This window comes from Embiotoca jacksoni, unplaced genomic scaffold (assembly GCF_022577435.1).
Source record: "Embiotoca jacksoni isolate LCO1_2020_lvr unplaced genomic scaffold, fEmbJac1.0.p SCAF_15, whole genome shotgun sequence".
Classification (NCBI taxonomy): domain Eukaryota; kingdom Metazoa; phylum Chordata; class Actinopteri; family Embiotocidae; genus Embiotoca; species Embiotoca jacksoni.
In genome coordinates, this window is record NW_027185285.1 from 11,589,656 (window position 1) to 11,606,391 (window position 16,736).

At 41.5% G+C, this 16,736-nt stretch overlaps 1 protein-coding gene across 3 annotated transcripts; it reads right to left on the minus strand.

Moving 5' to 3' along the window:
- Positions 1-157: 157 nt before the first annotated feature.
- On the minus strand, positions 158-14,133 carry smurf1 (SMAD specific E3 ubiquitin protein ligase 1). Of its 3 annotated transcripts, XM_069149612.1 has the most exons (19): positions 13,812-14,133; positions 8,559-8,597; positions 7,870-7,978; positions 7,463-7,596; positions 7,215-7,280; positions 6,992-7,067; positions 6,549-6,760; positions 6,366-6,450; positions 5,658-5,804; positions 4,926-5,163; positions 4,720-4,823; positions 3,868-3,982; positions 3,549-3,727; positions 3,251-3,388; positions 3,037-3,157; positions 2,699-2,900; positions 1,968-2,052; positions 1,751-1,879; positions 158-1,447 (listed from the first exon to the last, which is right to left on the minus strand). In XM_069149612.1, the coding sequence occupies exons 1-18, from the start codon at positions 13,864-13,866 to the stop codon at positions 1,780-1,782; spliced, it is 2,205 nt and encodes a 734-aa protein (XP_069005713.1). In that variant the 5' UTR covers positions 13,867-14,133; the 3' UTR covers positions 158-1,447; positions 1,751-1,779. The 3 variants fall into 3 exon arrangements, with proteins under 3 accessions (XP_069005713.1, XP_069005714.1, XP_069005712.1); XM_069149613.1 differs by having other exon boundaries at positions 158-1,879; positions 1,968-2,043; XM_069149611.1 differs by having other exon boundaries at positions 158-1,879.
- Positions 14,134-16,736: the final 2,603 nt, after the last annotated feature.

Consider the following 16,736-nt stretch of genomic DNA (forward strand, 5'->3'; position numbering starts at 1 on the left):
GAAATCTATGGCAGGAAATCTCCTTTTGGGATCAATAAAGTTCTGTCAACATTTGATGATTGATTTCATTTGTTTGTTTGTTTCATATATATATATATATATATATATATATATATATAGGTATACACAGTGAAACGAATGCACATAACACAAGGAATGTATTTTCAATTTAATTTCTTTTAATATAATCTTATTTACATTGTATTTTTTCATAAATGTTTAGTACATAGTAAGTTACAATACTTTTGCATCCATTACACAGTGAACTCAGACCCTGGAAAATGCAGATTGAAAAGACACTGCTTAACAGTCTTCAATCTACAACAGATTCCAACTTTTTTTTTTTTTTTCTCCACGTTGCTTGCTCAACATTTAAGTTTTTGATTTCATTCACTTCTATGGAGCATTAATGACAGTAAAGAGACTCATTCATGGTGGTCTTACAAGGATGAGGACTACTTTTCCTAACATTCAGGCTATGGAGTAAAAAGATGGGCAGAGAAACATCAAGGGCCACAAAGAATAAAAAAAGATGGTGAAATGGATGTTGAAACATGTATGAAAGGCTTCTGAGATTGTTTTATACATGTCACGTACAACCGAAGAATTCCTGAAGCTGACTCCTCTTGTCCATCCTCGTGGCTCATTTTGAAAACTTTTTCCAGGTCATGCCCTCAGACCTCTACATACAGCAGCATCAGTAGAGTTTGATTTTAAAATTAGGGCTTGGGAAAGTCATTTTCCCTTTCACTTCAATAAATGTAACATGGCATTTAAAACACCAACACACTAACAGTTTTCATACACTGATGAGAGTATTTCTCCGCAGTGATATGAGTCTTAAAAAATGTAACAAAATTCAATAAAACCCACTTTGTGGATTACTTGAATTGCATTTGAATTGACCCTTCAACTCTGATAGAGGGGGTGATGAAGAGATTAGTGTGGGCTCTTTGTAGAGCAAATAGCAGCTTGGTCAGTAATCACTTAGTAATAAATAATAAAATATCAGAGTGGATCAGAGTGGTCGCTGATACAAACAGAAGAGACAACCAGAGGAGCAGGCTCATTTGATCATTTTTACAGCGTAACCGAGTGCCATGACTGGCACACACTTACAAACATACGTACGTACGCATGTACTCACACATATAAATTCTCACTGTCTCACACACACACACGCACGCACACGCACACACACGTGCGTCTGTACGCAAGCACACATTCTGACACACGACAGTGGTTAAACATGAAGCATGAATACTAGTCAATCGATAAGCTTGTCAGACTGAAAGACAACCAGTCTCTGCCTTTTTCTTCTTCTTCTTCTTCTTCTTCTTCTTCTTCTTCACATATCTGATTTCAAAGTCTCTGTTCGCAGGCTCATATGTGATTGGCTGATTCTGTCCGCAGACTTGAGTCAAATTCGCGGTGGTGGTTAGACATTCTGAAGGATGACATCATAGCTTGTTAAAACTGAAGGATAAAAATGCTTCTTCAAAACATTTGAAAAACTTTAAAATACTTTTTTTGTTTTTTTGTTGCTGTTGTCCCCCCCCTCCCCTCCTTGCTGTGCTTCCTCCTTTAACCCCCGACAGTTCGTTGGTGAAGAGGTGGCAAGAGACGGTGTGTGTGTTCTTTTGATGCTTGGCTGCTCTGTATACTCTGTGTATACTTGATATTCTGTTTGTGTGTGTGCATATATGTAAAATGTCAAATAGTTGTGTGCAAGTACAAGCGCAAGTGTTACTGTGTATGTTGGTTTTGGTTGTGGGCTCATCACTCCACAGCAAAGCCGCAGGTCTCCTCCACAGCCGTCAGCAGTTTCTCGTAAAGTTTCTCGTAAGACTCGTAGGGAGGGATGTCTATCCTGTTGAAACTAGAGATGGACGAGAACAATTAGTTACCCACAATCTGACGTGAATGCAGATATAATAAGAGAAACCTCATCATGTATATGTCCTCACCACGTGTGAGCCTTGGGCAGGTTGTCTGTGTTGGCGTCTATCAAATGGATGGTGAAGAGCCTTGGTCCTGCAGAACCTGTAGAGCCTTACACACATACATTCTAGTCATCACTGCTCTACTCTGGTGAACACATCACTCATCAGTCTTTAAACAACAAGCTCTCATCAAATCTCAAAGTTTACCAGATGATTTAGGTCAGTGGATCTCAACTGGTCAAGCCACAGGAACCATATTTTTCCTCAGGTATTAAATCACGGTCATTTCAATATTTGAGTCACTTAAATTAATTTTGCAAAACCAAATAATAAACCAAAAAAAAAGTAGAACTGGAAAAAGTAACTATAGGACATCAGTTTTGGTCGTTATTGTCATGACAACACTGGCTGCTCATGGCAACTGCACCAATATGGGAAACGTGTCTTTCAAAATAAAAGTGCAGCAATCCGGAATTTTGTAGACTTCCATATTTAAGTTTGACTTCATTTCTCTCGACTTCTTTTCTCCACACACTCACATCTGTGACCCACTCAAAATGGCCACTTTTGGGTCCCAGTTGAGAAACACTGATTACAAATGTAATATAAATAATTACAACTGCTCATTTTAGAAATGAGAGTATTCTAAAATTGTGTTTGCTTCTTGTGTAAGTGAAGAAATGTTGAACCGATGAATTTAGTAACTGATGTGTGTTTAGTAGGTGTGGTGGTCTTTGAACCAGTGCATGACCCACCCTGCAGTGCCTTGAACCCTTGTAGGGGAACCCTGGTGGAGCCTGTGACGAACTGCAGGAGGCGTCCTCTCCTCTCCTCGCTGAAGGCCTCCACGGCCTGCCAGAACCACCGCACCACGTTGCTTTCACTTGTGCAGTGTTTCAAGCGGGTGTTTGTCTTCCAGTCTGCAAGGTCTATCTTTCCTAGTCCACCAATGATCAACTGGAGAGATTTAAAAGGGGGGGGGGGGAATTCAAGACTTTAAAATGACTAATCCAATAAACTGATGTGCTAAAATGTAATCTTTTTTAGTTTATTATAAATACAGGTTTATATTGCTGACAGACGAGACATGTACCTCAAGTTCTTTATGGTCGAAAGGTTTGAGGAGGTGCTGCGGGATGAGCTCACTGAATCCCTTCTGTAGAGCCAGAAACTGGGCTTCGATTCCACGCATAAATCTCCAGTTCACATAAAGCCTGAAAAACACCAGCAACATGAGCCAAATAAATGTACTGTAATAATAAACTGGCAAAACTGTTCAAGTCATATTTACACCATGTGGGACACACCTTACGTATTCCTTCTTGTTATCCTCAGTGACGGGGATATTGCGGCCGTTAGGTTTGAGTTCGTGTTGTAAGAACTTCCCGAAGGCATTGTGCTCCACGCAGAACGTGTGGTCGAGGACTGAAGTGATGTCGTTCTCTCTACAAACAGAACATTAAAGCAACACTGAAATGAGAAGTCTGCCCATGTATAAGAGGGAGCAGCGCGGTACATAAACTAAGGAGTAGTTTAGGATAAAGAAAAAAAAAAAAAAAAAAGCTTTCTGTTGAATTGATTTATGCACAGAAGTCATTTGCTCACAGTATCCAGACGAGGCTCTTGTGCAACTCGGGGTCGGTGGTCTCCAGGTCATTGAGCTGGATGGGTTTGCCTAGCAGTTGTTTGTAGAAGGGCAGCGTGAAGCTCCCGTTGATGTAGTGGCCGTGGAAAACTGCCAGGCCCATGACACGACCCACAAAGTGAAAATATGACAGGTGGTCCTAAAAAAACAGACACGCACGCACGCACGCACGCACACACACACACACACACACACACACACACACACACACACACACAGTCAAAGGGATGCCCTTATTGAGCTCAAGCATAAAGTGTGTGTTTCTCGGTGTGTACTCACAGGATTGATGGAGGAGTCGGGGTTTATCTGTAGTGTGTAGATGTTGTCTGTGGAGTACTGGAACAGGCCGTAGTAGGGGTTCAACATTTCATGACAAAGCAGGTACAGCCACTCCCTACAGACAAGAACCACATTGTTAACAAGGTTTCAAAAGTCCCCTTGGTACAAACAATCATCTACAGGAAACAAAGAGGAAACACTCGATGCCTTCTTTGTATCCACTCAGGCTGTCTATTTTTCTTTCTTACTGCTCCTAAAGAATTCAGTTGCCAGTTAGCAGTGTTTTTTGTGAGGGAGTAAAAATTTCCAGTTAATTTTAATAATGCGAAGCTGATAACAAAGGAATAGAAACAAAACACAGAGAGTGAGAGTTGAGTCAGAAGAGGGGGCAGCTAATAAGCTGTAGATGCAGTATGAACTTTACATATGTTGAAATATATTTGAATCTAAATGAGAAGAATCCAAAATCCAACATTACTTTTAGCACTTATTAATACAATTTTCATGTTCTCTATCAGCTTTATTTTAGTTTTTGTTAGAGATACAATGTTTCAGTCATAACCTTTTATCAGATGTTGCTGTGCCTGATGAAGGTACGTGACTAAAGAGTATTTAGCTCTATTTAATTTGTTGCTGATAAAGAGTGTGGAAATGTTAATTTTTTTCCTTTTCATTCCTTCGTCTTCCCAGCAGACAACATAAACGTCGATCATAAAATCAGACAAGAAGGACTCGTGGTATGTGAAAAAGCAACCCGTGATGTTCGCAGAAGTTTGCTGGCAGAAATGGAGAGCACATAACAAATACAGCACAAAGAAGCACAACTGCTCAGACATGTGAAGAGCAAATCACCTGGCCACGCCCCCGTAATCCAGCCCCTCCTCTCCCCTGAACTTCACCATCAGACGTTTCTTCAGGTCTTTGGGCCTCATCTTCATTATCTGCCGATATGACTCCTGTGAAACACGCACAGGGTTAACACATACATCAAATGCGTGCACATCATTATGTGCAACTCGTGCTCCATTGTTCCGCCCCGGTTTCACATGTGCACTCACCTCAAAGATCTCCTCTCGGGACACCTCTATGCGACAGTGTCCCGCTTGAGGCTGCTGCAGTGACAGTTCATGGCGGAGCAGCTTCAACTTATGCACCAAGTCTCTCTCGTAGCGCGCCGCCACATCTCCGTCTCCTCCTCCTCCTCCGCCGCCGCCGCTCACTCCCCCACCTCCCCCCTCCTCGCCCCCCACGTCCATCTGGGGGGCCTGGGAGGATTCCTTCGCTTGGGATTGCTGGCTGGAGGTGGGAAGGAGGAGAGGAAGAGTACCAAGAAGAGAATCCATTAATCAGGATCAGCTTTATTGGCCAGGTGTCTTCACACATACAAGGAATTTAACTCCAATTGTAACTTGCTCTTAATGTACATGCACAAAAACAGACATAAATAAACATATATAGAGCAAAAGGATGATATATATATAGTTGAACAGAGAGGGGGAAGAGCAGGCGGGATTACACACACTGTGAATTCACCCAGAGCAGTTAAATCTACCATAAACCCACATTTCTGTAAATCACACGATTCAGCACTATTAACAGATCTGATGAGTGTTAGTGGGTCACGGATCCAGCCGGAGTTCAGCATTACAGCAGTGACATATTAGATTAACCACAGATTAGTCTTGGAACCATTTATGTTCCAACCATTTATGTGTCTGCCACCCAGGTGTAGACTGAGCATGCTATTGAGGATGATTGAACGTATTTCAAGAGCGCGTGCATGCATGTACCTGATAATGGTGTGTAGGCGCGGGTCTGTGAACTGTGTGGTTCGGTTGTTGTGGTCCACGAAGTAGATCCGGCCAGACACGGTGCTTCGGACCTCCCAGCCCACTGGTAGCGGACCGAGTTCCTCGCAGCTCACACTGGCCAGGTCCCTGCACCGGTGACAAGTCATCACACTGAGACGACTGTGCTCTCAATCAGCACCCTCCAACTGCTCTGAGCCTACATACTGTATTTTCTTACATTATTATATTAAGTCCTTGTACTGACCTAAACTCAGACTCTGGGGCCCCAGGAAATAACCTGAGATTTTCTCTTAATCTGTCGGCATAATTATTCAGAAGAAATTAAGAGCAACACAGATTTTCACTCTCTGAAGACAGCAGAAGGAGTGTTTTGTCATCAGGGAACAGTGTTTGATTATCTTGCTTGTCTGCCTATTAGTAGTGCATGAGGTGATGCTAAAATGGAATAAGGGCCTATTTTTATACATTCTCTTTTTTTAATTTCTCAACTTTAATACTCACTCGTAAACACAGAAAAATCTTTTAAATAACATAACATTATTAAGCTTCAACATATTTGACCTATATGAGGTTATATTCTTCTGTTTTAACTCCTCCTGCTGCTGAAATGATCGTTTCTTGATGGGATTCCACCTGTTTTCAGGTTATGTTTGGAGCAGCCCAAAGTGAAGTGGGGTGCGATCATACCGTGGTATCCGAGGGTCGTGCCAGGTGCTGACGCCTGTCTGTGTGTGAAGGAAGTACACCTGGCCCTGCACCGTTGTTCGCTGCTCTGTTTCAAAAAGACGAGAAAGATAGTACATGATGTCAAAATGTGACACGAGGTTTAGATCGGCTAAATATCAGGTGTAACGACAACATTTGACTGACCGTATCCCTCTGGCAGGTCAGGCGGTTGGTGCCCATGAGGTCGGTTCTGAGGGGTGTGGCCGTGACCTCTGGAGTCTTGCCCTCTGATTCGCTGCGTCTGAAGACGGTTCTCCTGACTGGGTGAGTCGAGCCGGCAGTTCCCGCCCCCCGCTGCACCGGTGGTGTCCGAGTAGGGAAGCGGCTCTTCACTGAAACATCCCTCAAACACCGGCCTACACACACGCAAAAAAAAAAAAAAAACACAACTGAAGTCCTACTCTCTCATGTTTTAGTGGAATCACATGGTAGGTCAGATGATTATGACTAAACTGATCCCGCAACACAACAGTCCAACATCCCATGGCAACCCGACGGAACAAACAAGAGCCTAGACAGTGGCCTGAGACTGCATTTAAAAGTTGATGTATGACTTTGGCCGGCGAAACATCTTATGACACACTCACCCATCATTTTCCAACAGTCCTCTACAGTCCACTACAGGGCCTCCGCTGCCAATGCGGTCTCGTGTCTGTAAGCTTACTGTAAATGAGCAGGAGGCAGAGGTCAGAGGGTTGACCGGTTGACAGGGCAGGAGGGCAGAATATGTACACAGGGAAAGAAAAGCCACACAGGGAGAGTGACAATGTGAGTAATTTGTGCAGATAATCTATCAGTGGCCAACATTACCTACAATCTGCCCCCGCACTGCATCACTGTCAGAAGGATTCAGCTTACATAGATCTAAACGCTGGTCTGGAAGAGGAAGTAAACACGTGTTTTACTTGACACAACTGTAAATAAATGGTGTATCACAGTGGAAATGTGTACATTTTAAATCAGAAGGCTAAACACACACACACACACACACACACACACACACACACACACACACACACACACACACACACACACACACACACAAAAGACAGACTTACATCCTGTGTCTTTTAGCCTGCTGATGGCATTGGAAAGCAGTCGTATGCAGCCCAGAAAACCTGCCCCCTGTCGTTTATGGATCTTCTTGTGGTTCCATATACTGATGGTGATGGAGTCTGTCTTTCCGATGTAGCTGAAAGAGAGACAAATCATCAGATTGCCGTCTCTTTACTTCTGGTTATTAAATGCTGTCTGGAATCAAGGAGGGCGATCTGAATGTCCAAGGAAACATTTAATGTCTTGCCACGCTCATCGTAAAATAACTGTTTTGTAGATGGAGATAACAAATAAGATATATACATTTTGTTAAATACACTGTTACATTTACATAAAACTAAAATGGCCCTTTCCTGTAGATTAAGCATTAACTAGATGAGTATTTGTGATGGTTGTGGAGGAGACTCACAGGTCATAGTGCTGATTCCATTTGGGGTCCAGTGTGCTCTTGACTGTGTCTGTAGAGTGGCATTGACCTGATCCGTCCACCACAACCTTGGCAAATGGATCTGGAAGGCCTGCATGTGCACAATTCTAATTAAGAGTTTGCTTCCAGTCAAGAAAATCACAAAAAAAGATCATATTTAAGTCTCAGAAATGTTCAAACTGGCCCGAGTACTGCTCATTACATGGTGTCCACAACAAAATCCATTTACTTTAGATATCAAGCAGAATGTTTCTTCTTATCTGTACCTTTACGGAAGTTTGAAAACCAATAAAGGTTTATTCTATTTGTTATTAACAGTACAGGAAGTTCATCATTTAATCTCTGAATGGCTGCACTGCAGGAATTGAAGACTCTAATCCTGGATGTCTTTGACAAATTCCAAACAAAAATCAAATTGGGCATGTTCGGAGAAGCTTTGTACCTTTGAACAAACCTCTGATTGTGGGACACACAGTCAGACGTTTTACGGTATTACGACGTTATCACAGGTCGACAGTTATCCCTCACCACAACAAATGAGCAACACCAACGCTACTCTGTTTACAGCGTAGCCTCTGACTGACTCACTGAAACACATCACCTCATTGTGTATACCGATCATTATAACGCAAGCATTATCCACGTGAAAAGATCACAATCAAAGTACTTACGAAAGAAGTCTTTCTTTGCGAGGTTCTTGGCACATAATACTGCAAAAGAAAAAAACGAATTATCAACAAAATGCCACACACACACACAAATATGTAACTGATCTCAGTGGGTAGGTTCAACAATGGATGCTGGTGTGTAGAAAAAAACAAACATCTGAAGAGGAAGAAAGATGGTTAGGATAATATATGAATGCCAGAGGATGGTAATGAGCAGGAAAACTTATGCGACATGCAGGCAGAACGAGAAGTAAAGTATAGGCTAGTGTAAGAATCACACACACACACACACACACACACACACACACACACACACACACACACACACACACACACACACACACACACACACACACACACACACACACACACACACACACACAGTAAGAGTGGCAGAATGCCTTCCCTGCCACATCATCTTTGTGGATTCAGAGAGCAAATCTCAGAATGACCAAGACTTTTGAGTGAGTGCATAATGTTTACATTTTCTTGTTATTTGTTTTTGCTGGACAGCTGGCACCTGCTGTAATATTAAAGACATAAACAAACAAACAAACAACCCAAAGCTGATTTTTAGAAACACACTCGCTCTCGGTTACAAGGCAGTGTGGGTACTGGACAAAAACAAGCTGCATGTTTGTGTTCATGGATGATGTAATGCACTTAAAAAGTAACTGCAACATACCGTAAGGTGTAATTAACATGAACAACATTATTTTTCATATATTTGAGCTTCACACTGTTGATCCAATAAAAGTAACCAACCCTAACCCTAAATACAACGTATACAAATTATTATTATTAATAGTGGGGTAACAGATCCATTTTCAGGATGAAGACTGCAGATATTGTCTCGACTCAGGGGAGCAAAGTGCTTTAAAGCTGGTCCTAATTGATTGGCTACACCCCCTAAAACCATCCTTTGAGGTCCAATTAAAGTCTAGCCCATAGTCTTGGCCCAGACAGCAATCTAGGAAGTTAGTCAGGCAGCCGGTGGTTTGGGATGTGGTGACTGCGGTGGCGTGGATGTGTCTGGTGTAGCCTGCTCCATTTCCTGTGATTAACCCATGGAGAATCACTGCAGGATATCCTTCCCTCTTCCCTGTCAACCCCTTCCATCCGTCCTCCTTCTGACTCACACATTCCACACTGAGACATCATCTTTTCTACAGACACAATGAAGGAAACACAGCATGAGAAGCAGAGAGTCAAGTTTCTAATCTATGCCTCCTCATTCAGACACGCGGTAGACGAAGACTCTGTCCGTCTCTGTCTCCGTCCCTGCTGAGCTATCCACCCTCTTTCCAGAAACAGAAGACACTTCTGATTTCACCCCCCCATCAGTTTTATTTCTCTTCTTTTTTTCTTCTACCTCTTGTGTGGCACTGAATGTGTGACAGGCCCTTTCGCAGCATCTCGGGAAATTCCTCACTCTGCCAAGGTCATGGCTGCTAAAGACACATGCAACAACGACTCAGCTGGTTCTCAACTTCCCCACTGCCATGTCCTTTATTTTGGCAATTATGGTCTTTTTTTTTTTTTAAAACCTGAGAGCTGGAGAGAGGCAGCAGGAGGGGGAGAATCCTATTCATCCAGTCTTGAGGGAACAAGGAGAAACAGTTTGAGGGAGATGATGAAAAACGGAGCTACTTCTGAACCAGGCTATGCGCTCCTCTAGGAATTTGAAGTCACATCATGTTTGCAGCACAATCAAACATCTCACAGGTTGTTGTTTTTTTAGCGGTTTGTAAGTTTAATCCACTCTTGCACTTTAGCCAAGGAGAACACTTGATATTGTTCAGACTGACTGGAACCATGCAAATGTAGAGGCTCCTTAAAACTTCTTAGATCACAGACAATGGTCAAGTGCTTTGGTGATGATGTCGAGGCGATGTGATCTATTTCTACTCTAATAAAAAAAAAAGAAGGATAAATGCTGACTGAGCTATACTTTCAGCAGACGTAGAATGACCCATGTGAGCTGACGTCGTTGTCATTTCCTGTGTGACCTTCTCCTCTCAGCTCCATGAAAAAACAGCGTCTGGTCTACACGTGAGCAAATATCTCACCTACTTAATAACACAGGACCTGCACTAACATCCAAACACACACACAGGATGATGAAGGGGTTTCTATGCTCACTAGTAAACAAACGCAAAAAGTAGGTTTTAAGCCAATTGTGAACAAAAAACGGAATTAATTTGTTCTGCCTCATCAATGTGCTTTTTATGAACAATTGTGTCACATTGTCAATCACATTCATCCATATTTCTACATTTATTTTCTGTGCTACTGAGTGAATGTGTTTCTGCAAATAGTGGAAGCTCAGTACGAGAGAGGATTAGAAGTGCTTAGGCTGCTTCCTAAGTAAGCATGATTCCCCTCTCTATCTCTCACACACACACACTTAAGCTGCCTTTTGTGCCCTTTCCCTTTTATTATTCTTTTGCTCTTTTTTTTTAACGTTGGTTCTTCTTTCACGTCTCTGCCTTCTTTCCCTCCCTCTCGTGAGTACCCTAAGTCACCTGTTGTCCTGTCGCCACCCCGTATCGATGCTTAGGTAAGTCAGTGTTCAATCTGACTACCTGGCACACAAACCTGAGCATCACGTGTTGCTTCCTTGGGCAAATTAACATTATCCTGCCCAATCACTGGTTCTTCCATTCATGGCGTTTTTCACAATAAACTCCATTCATTTACAAACAAAAACACACTTGTCTTTACCGTTTGACCCATTTATTTCCTGCATTTTGCCTTTGATTTATCACGTCCCTGCATTCAATCCTTACATTCACAATCTTAACATTTATAACGATAATAAGATAGTATAGATATATATAGTGCAAGTACCGAATGTTTGGTGGCAACGTCAACATATTGCTACAAATGTCTGCTCAAAACAGCTGAACAACAAATATTTCCAAACAATAAAGTATAAAATAAACAGAATTAGGACTTAAAGTGAACAATACCATGTTAAATAATAAACTAGACAGAAAGACACAACAATCAGGTCTTGTCTAGCTAAAAGATGTCTACATAAACACAACCCGGTCTCTGAAATCTGACCCGGTGTCAATCTCGCCCGTGTCCCTGCCACAGACACACAGGCCTTTCTGATGTAGGCCAAACAACCGGCTCTCTCTGACAGACTAAACAGAGCTGGCCAGCCAGGCAGCATTGCACTCCCATTGGCTCATCACACATTCCTCACCCAATTAGAATTCCACTCATACCTGTGGGGGCGGGGCACAGTCAGGGGCAAATAATGAGTGACTGGTTTACACACAGGCTTTCTCTGCTTTCATTCATCTCAACTCATCTGAAGCATAACTTTGTGATAATGTACTTGTTGATTTTTTTTTTTTTTTTTTTTACAGGAGTTCTTATATTGGCCGTACAACCACGGGACCGTGATTATAGTAGCATTAATGGTTATCATGATTCGTCTAACAAAGGCTGTCACTCGCAATTATTTTAATTTTTGAGTACATCTATCGATCATTTTATGATTAACTGGTCTACAAAATGTCAGCAAATAATGGAAACTACAATGATATCAAACAGGGAAAAAACAAATTACATCCGAAGCAGGAATCAGTATTTTTTTTTCTATTTTAAGAAATGACAATTACTTTTTCAAGCTATTATGATTATACAATTATCATTATGAATTGGTTGACCTTATATAAGCTGTATTTGTAACGAGTACAACTCCCTTTTCTGTTACGATCCCTGACTTCTCTTTTAAAGTTTGTCCACTGGTGCTTCCATCATCGTTGTTTATTACTTAAACAACAAAGGAGGTTGTTGTACTGCTCTATTAATGTATTAATGTATCTAAATGAGACATCATCTGGCAATGGCCAGCCCCGAATAAACACAAACTAAAATGTGAAAACGGAGGAATAAGATCTGTGAGTTGAGCTTTTATCAAAATTGATTCTGACTTTTTGCTCTTTATATCCAGTTGCAAAAGAAGAGTGAGAGAAAAATAAAACAGCACATTTTGGCCATTTTTAGACACCACTTTGCTTCATTTGGTGTTTAGGGCAGCACTTTTTCTTAAAAAAAAACATCCATCACAATCATCCACTCGCTGTGTCCTCCAGCACTGATCCATACAAACCACACAAAGAAATATTTAGTCTGCCAGGAAGCACATTTTGGGGGTGTGCTTGCTCATTTTGAATCAGCAGAGAGGGGACAAGGCGTCTTGCCCAGCGGCACAGAGGGGTCATTTCCATTTGAATAGGAGCCCCTGGAAGTCCAATGGGGCGACGTGAGCTACAGTAAAACCATTGTCCCAGCTGTGTCCGTGAGAGAGACAGACAGACAGAGAGACAGACACACTTGCTCGGAGACTCTGACCGATGAACCCATGAACATATTTCAGTTCAGCCGACTACGTGATCCCTTAAGTGCAAACGTGTCAAACTTCTCAGGCCAGGGGATAAGTTCATCGAGTCAGACGTCTGTCTGTCTGTCTGTCTGCAGCGGACACAAGCAGCGACACGCTGATCGAGGCTCGTCGGTGTGATCGAGGCTACCGCGTCAAATCCGGCGGATCGATGCTCAGACAGGCGCGTGGTCGACATTTGCTTCCTTCCTCGTCGCATTCACTTTGAGGCGATGGGTTCGGCCGGTGGTCAGACCCCCCCTCCTCCTCCTCCTCCACCTCCTCTTCCTCCACCACCCCCCCCCCCCCCCCCCCAAAAAAAATGGGTGTAGCTAGCAAGCGCTAGCGGTCAACATTAACTACAATGTTCCTAGAAGCTAACGCTAGCCGGCTAATACGCGAGTGTTAATCAGTTGGTAAAGTTCCTGAACGCGTTTTTAAAGCGTCGGTGTTTCCAATGACCCCGAAAACAGTCGCTCGTCTCGGCTGTAAAAAAAAAAACAACAACCCCCCCCCCCCCCCCCACCACAGGACAGCGGGACTGCTTCTTCACTGTCCTCGTCGGTTCATTTTGGTTAGCATCTCGGCTAACAGGCTAGCACTTGGTGCTTCTTGTTTGCCACACACCAAAAAAAAAAAAAAAACCGGATGTTTGGTCCAACAGCAGAGACAAGAGACAAGAGTCCCTCGGAGACACCCCGGGATGTCTCGTTCAAGGTTTGCTGGTATCAACACGTTACACTAGCGGTTTGCAGAGACTCGCATTTCGCCTCCCGGTTGAAACATGCACCGTAAAGCGCTTTCTTTCGGTCTCGTTTATTTGTTTATTTATTTATTATTATTATTGTTGTTGTTACCTGTCAGTCGGATCTTGATGCTCGACCCGTTCCTCCGACTCCCAGGGTTCGACATCACTCCGGGGGAGAGAGAGGAGGAAAAAAAAAAAAAAAAAAACACACAAAAAAAAAAACAACACACGAGCACACACAAAACTTCCCGTTGGGAGTCGCGACCGAAATCACAGTTTCACCAAATAATGGGACTGCGACTAACTTAAGTTGAAAAACATGCGGTTTGTTTGTGTGTTTTCTTCACCGGTAAAAATGGATTATTTCACCGCAAAGTCCTGCGCTCCTTCGAAATCCAACAACACGGGAGAACATTTTCGGGCAGGCTCAAGCACGTACTGACGTCATGTTCTCAACGGGTGAAACGTGACGTGCTCGCTCCGGGAAGCGTGGGCGCGCCCGCGAGGCTCCGCTTCCTCCAATGAAATCTTCAGACACTCTTTGTTTTGCTTTTTTTTTTTTTGCTTTTGCTTTTGCTTCTATAATGAATTTACATTTTTGAGGTTTTATAAAAAACGATTTTTTTTTTTTTTTTTTTTAAATAACTGGACATTTACCAACTACTTAAACTGGGAATTTCTCCTTTCATGCAGTCTACTAATAACAGCTTTAAAAGTAGTTTATATTTAATAAATATAAACTACAATATATAGTTATATATTTAAAAAAAATATATAAATATTTAATATCTTTAAATATTATAATATATATATAAAATATATATTATATATATTATTATAATATTATTATATTATATATTATATTATATATATATTATATATAATATAATAATATATTATATATAATATATAATATTACATATATAATTAAATATATATATATATTTAAAAAGATAAAAAGATAAATATTTACAATATAAATATTTTTTTTATGGTTATTCTCTCATCCAACATTATATCCAACAATCCAATTTCATGTGTGTAGCTTCTCATCAGTAATTGCTTTTTTCACAAGAGCTTGTTGTTTTTCATTGTCGCCTACATTAACCCTCCCACAACTCAGCTTTACATTTGTTATTTGTATTGAGAGTTTTCCATTATATAACTGCTCAAGGCCAATAGTCAATAGTAGTTGAAGTAAAATAGATGGATTCCCTCAGTAAAAAAAAACAAAAAGATCTCTTTGTTCCCCGACAGCATCGGAGTAAGCACTTGAAATACTCACCTTTTTTTAAAGCTTTGATGCGTCATCAATATTAAAATTGAACCAATACAGCAATGCTTTTTGCAAAATGAACAATCTTTCATTAATGTATTCTGTCTGTGGAAACCTCCAACACACTGCCTTTATAATCCGTTCTCAAGAGGGAAGGAACTCACAAGCTGTGAGTGTCTTCCAGCAGGTTTGGCATCAAAACAGAGAAAAAAAAATAACACCACAAAAACATTAGAAGATAAATGTGATTTGAATTGCCTTATAGATTAAAAAGAGTTGTGTTTGGCAGTGTTAGTATTTTAATTAAACCGGGGCACATGTCGAAAAATCCAGGCAGGTCACAGGTTCCTCAAAGGGGCATCACAGAAAGACAGACAACCATTCACGCTCACATTCACACCTACAGCCCATTTAAAATAGGCAGTTAATTTAAAATGCATATTTTAAGACTGTGGGGGAAGGCTGGAGCACCCGGTGACAACACACTCAGGGACAGAAAGAACATGCAAACTCCACAAAGAGAGGCCTTAATCCACCAGCAGGTTTGAATCTAGAACCTACTTCCTGTGTGGCAACAGTGCTAACCACTGTGCCGCCCCCTCTCGGTGCCATCTGTACACATTTTTTTTGGCAATCCAAACAGTAGCTTTCAGAGACGTGCTTCTTGCATGGCTAAAAAGGATAACCTCTTCCACCCTGGTGGTCGCTGAGCCCAGACCAGGTGTCTGTCATTAAAATGCAGGGTTGCTCAGGGTGTCACACTCAACAGAGAGGCTGCCTCATACTGCTAGGATTAAAATGGATGTAGCATTGTTGTGCTTCATTTCTGTAGCACCAAATTTATTAGTTGCAGTTGAGAATTTTTTTTTTTAAACAGCTTCAACTGCAGTATTTACTGACTCATCCTTTTATTTGAGAATTTTGTAGAAGCAGAGGTAAAAAAAAAATTACATTTTTCTGATTTCACTTTGACTGATTGTATTTCAAAGGTCTCCCAGATGTCTCTGATCCATAGAGATCAAGGTTGTTCAAATTTGTGGAGCAGTTCCTGACTATAATTGGATATTTTTGCAGGGGGAAATTTCTAAATAAATTGAGAGACAGTTGAGAGTGAGCCTCAACAGCTGCTATGTCTCCGATGTTGGAGTTTGTGCACAGTTAAGATTTTAGTCAGAGTAAAATTTTGATTATCACCCAAGAATTCAGACATTTTATCAAATCAAATGGATGAGTTACTTTATCTAAAGTTATCTGATATGCTTTAAAAATGTTTATCAGGTATGTAACGTATTGTAAGCAAAAACAGCGGCGAAATGCGGAAGCTGGTGATCAGGGATTATGAGTTGTGGGGTTTGATTCTTTAGCAGCAGCGAGTTAGCCGCACGGCTGCAGTATTAGCTGAAGGAACAATGGACCCTCTCACCAGCCTGTTTATATGACATAGTAAATCCACATAAGCAATGAAACGGCTCACACACACACTTTGTCTCCACAAGCATGTGCAGTTTCAACATTTTATCAATATTTCTGTCTGTTGATCTGTCTGAGTCTGACCACACCCTCCTGAATGCAGACAGACAGACAGACAGACAGACAGACACACACACACACACACACACACACACACACTCTCTCTCTCTCCTTATTTCACACATGCAGACATACATAGCCTTATAATTGCACAGGTGGAAATAATGATTTTGACATGTCAAAATCGTTGCTCCTCTTCTTATATGCATTGATGTTTTTGTTTCAGCT

Bases quoted from the DNA above. Each gene is read 5' to 3' on its own strand.
- smurf1 (XM_069149612.1), bottom strand. From the start codon at position 13,866: ATGTCGAACCCTGGGAGTCGGAGGAACGGGTCGAGCATCAAGATCCGA. The intron at 7,979-8,558 runs GTAAGTACTTTG...GTGCACATGCAG, and splicing joins CGCAAAGAAAGACTTCTTTC to GCCTTCCAGATCCATTTGCC. The intron at 3,158-3,250 runs GTGTGTCCCACA...GGTGTTTTTCAG, and splicing joins AACAAGAAGGAATACGTAAG to GCTTTATGTGAACTGGAGAT.